Raw genomic sequence first — 6,405 nt, 5'->3', positions numbered from 1 at the left:
TGGTGTGCATTCATGTTGGTTGGTGTGCTGTTCCTTCTTTACGAGTTGTCAATATTCCTTTCAATGTGACAGCCTGTTGAGGTCATCTACGGATTTTATTTCGATTCGTTTTGCGTCTTGTGTCTTTCTAAGGAATATTTTTCTGTCTCTTATCCATATAAACTGGTAATTGTTTTCTGTTTTTACTTTCCTTGCTTGGTAGAATATTTTCTGATAGTGTGGAGTAAGGTATTCAGACAAGTATATTGGGGTGTTGTCGTGGTCTCCTTTCAGATCCTTTAATAATAATAATAATAATAATAATAATAATAATAATAATAATAATAATAATAATAATAATAATAAAATTCATTATCACAACGCTAGAAGCAACGATTCACCGAAGGGGGGGGGGGAGAGAGAGAGAGAGAGAGAGAGAGAGAGAGAGAGAGAGAGAGAGAGGTTATACCATTAATATAACCTTTCTCTCTCTCTCTCTCTCTCTCCACTTCGGTAGAGATATTATTACATTTATGATCTAATATTATACAATATACATCACAAATGAAGTATACATATATTACAAAACATTCAACAGATTTATCATTGAAAATTTTTGCTTCCGACATACAGTATCTATCATACTGAAGCTTAAATACTACTAGAAACCTTATTCAGTAACGATATTATTATTATTATTATTATTATTATTATTATTATTATTATTATTATTATTATTATTATTATTATTATTATTATTATTATTATTATTATTATTAATGCGTGACACCGTGAAGATGTCAGGAGGGTACTCCCCTCTACTTCTAAATACATGTCGCCCTCTCAAAAAAAAAAAAAAAAAAAAAAAACAGCTAACGACTTTTATTCCCTTGTAGGGAGTAGGCTCGTCCTTTAAACCCTATCTAGCTTTTGGAGACTGAGTGGGCGGTTCAATCTTAACCTTTAGCCAATCAGAAATAGCTGGCTCATGACTAATCACTAATTGTAATCATCCACTGATGAAGAGACCAGCAAACAAGAGCTGCCATTTCTTAATACCCGACCCTAACAGGATTTGTTACTGTCTGAAATAATGTGGGTACTACGGTCGATTTTCTTGAGTTTCCGGGACGAAAAACTCGAGTTTCCAGTAGAAAAAAACCCGTTTGCCAGTGCCAGCGATCGGCTAACTCGGGAACCGGTCGAAGAAAGGCATACAAAAAGTTCCTCCAGTCGGCGACTAGACTTGAACGTAATTCTAACTTCGAGCGACCTAGCGCAGACGATGCAAGCGCAATTTCCACTGAACTACACAGGCCTCTCACCCTCTCCACTACTACTTAATTCTCCTACTATGACACTACTACCATCAACGCTATCTACCGCCCATCATCACCAAAAATAGTATTTTTTGTCTGTGAATTGCTTGTGTTCTGAAGGCCAATTTGTCTGTGCGCGTGATGAATAAACTTAGTTTCCGGGAGAAAACACTCTGCTGCTACATCCGCATGAGAGTGGCTAAGTCACTTTCAGTTGAAAAGCCCAAATAAGGATTCTCCTCGTCACGACGAGAATCGAACCCAGGTCTTTTCTAATCGATGTGCGCAATGTTCCACTGTTTTTGCAATTGCGCTACTTAGAAATATTGAAATTCAATTTATTTCAGTTTCATTATTTCTATTTTGATATTACAAAGCGAAAGAGTTTTGTATTTAATTTCCTATATTGACTAAAGCCCATTAGATGTTAACCCGAAAATATGTATTAAATGTATTATCCATCCAGGAGATGCATTATATTCCAAGTGCTACCAGAAGGAAGAATTTTAGTCACACTTGGATACTTAGTAAACAGTGATCAGCTTTGATCACTGTTTACTAAGTAGTTTCCGGTCCTCCTGATGGAGGGAGCTACTGACAGCTATAGGATTTTCTAGGACCAATAGACTACTTGGCATTACTTGACTTTAATCTCTAATAACGCGTGCCATGTGTTCGAAATTTCGCGGGTATTTAAATTGTAAATGGAACGCCTTGTCAAGTAGGATGCGTGTGTCGAAAGAGTAGTATGGTTTTTAATTAATAATTTGATGTTGCAGCATAATTCGCTTAATTTTTTTGTTGATAATTAAACTAACGAAAAAAATGGTAAGTAATATAAATGGAAAATTAATTTATTTCAATACATACAAAGCAGTTCCAATGTGTTGCAAAAGTTGGCTGTATTCCGTAAATATAAACAGAAAGTGGATTAGGCCCTATTTTTTGCTGTTTGATAACTATCTTTTGGTAAAGTATGATACTTTATTAGGGGGAAATAGCACGGTTTTGCGGCAAATAAGTTTTGCCTTAATAGTTTACTCATATTCTGTAATAAAGGGATGAGTTGGATAAAGGAAATTGGTATACTGCAAAAGCACATAAGAGGATACTGCAAGGAACTCTGTTATATAAACTGTAGTAAAGAGGGATATAATACTAATATTATTATTAGTATTATTGTATGAGCACCTCCATGGAGTCTGAAGACTTATCATGGGACCCCAAACTGTCCACAATCTATCGTATCTCTCTTTGAATCTGTTAACAGACAGAGCATTCACAACTGACTCTGGCAACCCATTCCACTAATTTACAGCTCTCCAAGCAAAAAATTTAGTCTTCACACCCCTACTAAGCACACCTTTATTCAACTTCCAGGGATGACCTCTTGTTCTTGCCCTTGTAGCCAAGTGCTCAAACATTTCTCCTGCATGAGTCCTATAAAAGCCTTTAAGTAACTTAAATGTTTCTATCATATCTACTCTTTTGCTCATATAAATCAACTTTTGCAATCCACACAACCTCAATCTGTCCTCATAGGAACATTCCACAGACCACTCGCCATCTTGGTTGCTCTCCTCTGTATCTTTTCCACTCCCTTCCTCATTCTCAAGAAACTCAGGAGACCAGATCTAAGCAGAGTAATCCAGATGTGGACATATCAAGGCCTTATAAAGATTAGTAACGACTTCCTTATCTTTATTTGTTAGTGAGTTCTTCAATAGCCAAGTATGGGCTACCTTAGCATTATGTCCTCTAAACTTTAACTCTGTCTACTTTCTCTTTTTCTTCTTCATTTCATCTGTCTGGTGACGAGTTGTCACCTCTCTACAATCTATCTCCAAATGGTTCTACTTCTAGTCATCTTAAACATAGTAATGAAGTTGCGGAATTCGCCACTTTCTTTTAGGGATCTGAGCCAACTTTTCCTCAGGCTTTTGGGTGGGTGCCGTTTTCCTGTTCTTCCATTTAGCATGATGTTTGGAAGTCAGCAGGCATTCTCTGGACATGGCTAAACCATCAGAGCTGTTGCCGAGAATAATGTCTGCGAGGTTGTCCTGGTAGTTGAGATCCTGCTTTACTTGTTCTATGCTTTTATGTTGGTCCAATGTGTTTTGTTTATTTTCCTTAGGCACTTCCCCTCAAATGCACTCATTTTGAGTAGTTCCTTCTTAGTGAGTTGCCATGGCCCACTTCCATATGTTGCTGCAGGGATGATCATGGTTTGGCTTTAAGATGTTTTGAGAGTTTGTTATTTTTTAATTTATTCATGTTTGACCATCCAGTTAATTCTGTGTTTTACTGTTTCAGTGCTGTCTAAATTGTGTGTAATGGTGCTTCCTAAGTAGACAAAAGATTTTACTTGTTCTAGGGTTTGGGTCTCCAGGGTTATTGAGATGTTTTCAACTTCTCTTCCTATTTTCGTTATTTTGGTCTTACTGCTGTTGATCCTCATTCCAAAGTTTTTACATGCTTCATTTAAAAGATGGACTGTTTCTTCTAATTGTAGCTTGGATACTCCCAGGATTATTATATCATCTGCATATTTGATGTGGTTGATGTTTCTTACATTTATATTTATCACTGGTTCATTGGAGATTTCTTTGCATATTTCCTCTAGGTATATGTTGAATAAGTATGGTGAACTCTGTTGACTATCACCTGTCTACTATCTGGATCTCTTTCTACTATCACCCATAAATTTCTAACTTCAACCATTTTCTGGAGTACAGTTCCATCAATGTGGCACACACAGCTTGTAATCTGTTTATCCCATAATGCATAACTTTACATTTCACCACATTAAACTGACACCCATTATCTTTTACCAATACTGACAGCCTATTTAAATCGTCCTGCAAGCTCTCCACGTTGCCTTGATTAACTATTACTCTACCTCATTTCACATCATCAGCAAACAACCAAATGTTTCCTTCCAGGCTTTCTATATTAGCTGTTCCTGGTTGGCTGAGTGGTTAGCGTATCCGCTCTACAGCCAAAAGGCTGCAGGTTCGAATCCCGCCGTGGGCATGGATGTTTGTCTGTGAAAGTACTAGCGGTTGTAGTCGGCAGTAGATGGCATTGGTGTTAGATGATGAAGGTTGGTGGGGTTGTGAGACGAGGAGTTGTAGAGTAGATGCCCTCCCTTAATGAGTCTTTGGACTCCCTGGAGGTGTGATGTAATAATAATATATCATTTATGTACAAATTAAACAGTAGTGGTCCAAGCACTGAATTTGCAGCACACCACTTTTTTGATATCTGTCCAGCATCCACCCTTTTATCAACATAACCACTATCATAATTATTCCCATTTGTTCTAATTTGCATAACAGAGTTCCATGTGGTATTTTGTCATATGCCTTTGTAAAATCCAACAGAATCATCGTATAGCCATTTCTTTTATCCAACTCAGCTGTTACTCTATTATAAAAAGTTAGTAAATTAATAAGGCATGGCTGACCTTTCACAAAGCCTTGTTGACCCTCATACAGTATCGTATTTTTATCCACCCATTCTTGAATTCTCTTTTTGACCAATTTTACAGTACTTTTACCACAATGCCTGAGATACTGATTGGTATCTCAGGATTGATACTGATTGGAGAGGAATCATAATTTGCTACTGCAGTCTTAGAACCTCTCTTATACAAGGGAAATATTTTGTCCTCTTTCCACTCCCTTGCAACTCTACCAGAGCTGAGACTTAAAGAGCCTAGTTAGAGACATTGCCAATTCCCTTGCACATTCTTACAAAACCCAAGCTGATATACCATCTAAACCTACAGCTGTATTTACATTGAGATTCTGCAATCTTCTAAAAACCTCCAATTCATCTACCTCTGTTCCCACATCAGTGTCTGTTACAGCAGTAAACCTTACATCGATGATATATCCTTGCAAAGTGATCACTCAGTAACTCAACTATTTTATTTGCTTCTGTCTCCTCGTAACCATCATCACTCATTAAGGTTAATCTTCCACAGTAATTCTTCCCGTTACTTGCCACATAATTAAAGAACTCTGAGATTTCTTTGGCCTGCATCTCTAGATTCTTCTCTTAATCTGCTTTTCCTTCCTTTGCGTGATGGTCACCTTTCTTGCATGTGCCTTGTACTTTTCATGAGTTTGCTGGTCACCTTTCTCCTTATATACTCTTCACAGCATGTTCTTCTTCTGCAGCTAAATATTATATATATGAAGCTGATGATGTGAATAAGATAGAAGAAATACTTTTTCTTTCTGGTCCGTCAGTTTCTAGGGCTGTTATTTTAGAAAAGCATGATGAAGAGTCTGTGAGTTTTTGCTTGATATATCTGCACTTGAGGAACCATTGGAAGGGTTGGATTGAAGGTGGAACTTCTAAGATTAACTGTAGTGAGGCTTCCTGTAATGTGAGGTCCTAAGCTGTATCTTATTGAGCTTAAGTAAATCAGGCCCTGACCATGGGACATTGCACCCTTCAATTGGAAAAGACTTGAGTTCAATTCTCATCATAATGAGAGGAATCATTATATTATTATTATTATTATTATTCAGGTAACTCCATGTATTCAGAAGACTCATCATGAGTAGGTCATTATTCACACAATATTATCGTACCTTTCCTTAAACTCTTTCACTGACGAAGCACTTGTGACTATCTCTGGCAACCCATTCTACTTGCTTTCCACCCTTCAAGCAAAAAATGTAGTCCTAATATCCTTGCTAATCCTACTGTTACACAATTTCCATGGGTGACCCCTAGTTCTCTCCATTCTTGTCAGTGACTGAAAAAAGTCTTCAGTGTCAGTCTTATAAAACTTCTTTAATAGCCTATATGCTTCTATCATGTCTCCTCTTTTTTGCCTGTCAGCTAGCTTTTTGAAGCCCACAGACTGTCAATCTATTCTCATAGGAGCATTCCATAGACATGTGACAATCTTTGTCACTTGCATCTAGATCCTTTCCACCAGTCCTTCATCCTCATAGAATCCAGTTATCCAGATCTGTGCACAGTAGTTCAGATATAGCCGTATATAGATAATGACTTCTCTATCCCTGCTTATTAGTGTGTTCTTCAACAGCCACATAGTCTGATGTGCTGTTTTCACTACCTTTGCAAT

The 6,405-nt window shown here is 37.3% G+C and overlaps 1 protein-coding gene across 1 annotated transcript in view; it reads left to right on the top strand.

The window, feature by feature from the left end:
- The first annotated feature begins 1,931 nt into the window (after window positions 1–1,931).
- LOC150099071 (protein transport protein Sec61 subunit beta-like) overlaps window positions 1,932–6,405 on the top strand; it is a 45,424-nt gene continuing 40,950 nt past the window's right edge. Inside the window, exon 1 of the mRNA XM_090405272.1 lies at window positions 1,932–2,126. Coding sequence (XP_090261398.1) covers window positions 2,124–2,126 — 3 coding nt within the window. The 5' untranslated portion in view covers window positions 1,932–2,123. The remainder of the gene's footprint in view (window positions 2,127–6,405) is intronic.

Source organism: Typopeltis vanoorti, chromosome 15 (assembly GCF_054136105.1).
Source record: "Typopeltis vanoorti isolate ZY-2024b chromosome 15, IOZ_Tvanoo_1.0, whole genome shotgun sequence".
Lineage (NCBI taxonomy): Eukaryota > Metazoa > Arthropoda > Arachnida > Uropygi > Thelyphonidae > Typopeltis > Typopeltis vanoorti.
The sequence above is the reverse complement of the archived record's forward strand: the minus strand, read 5'-3'. Positions and strand labels throughout refer to the sequence as shown.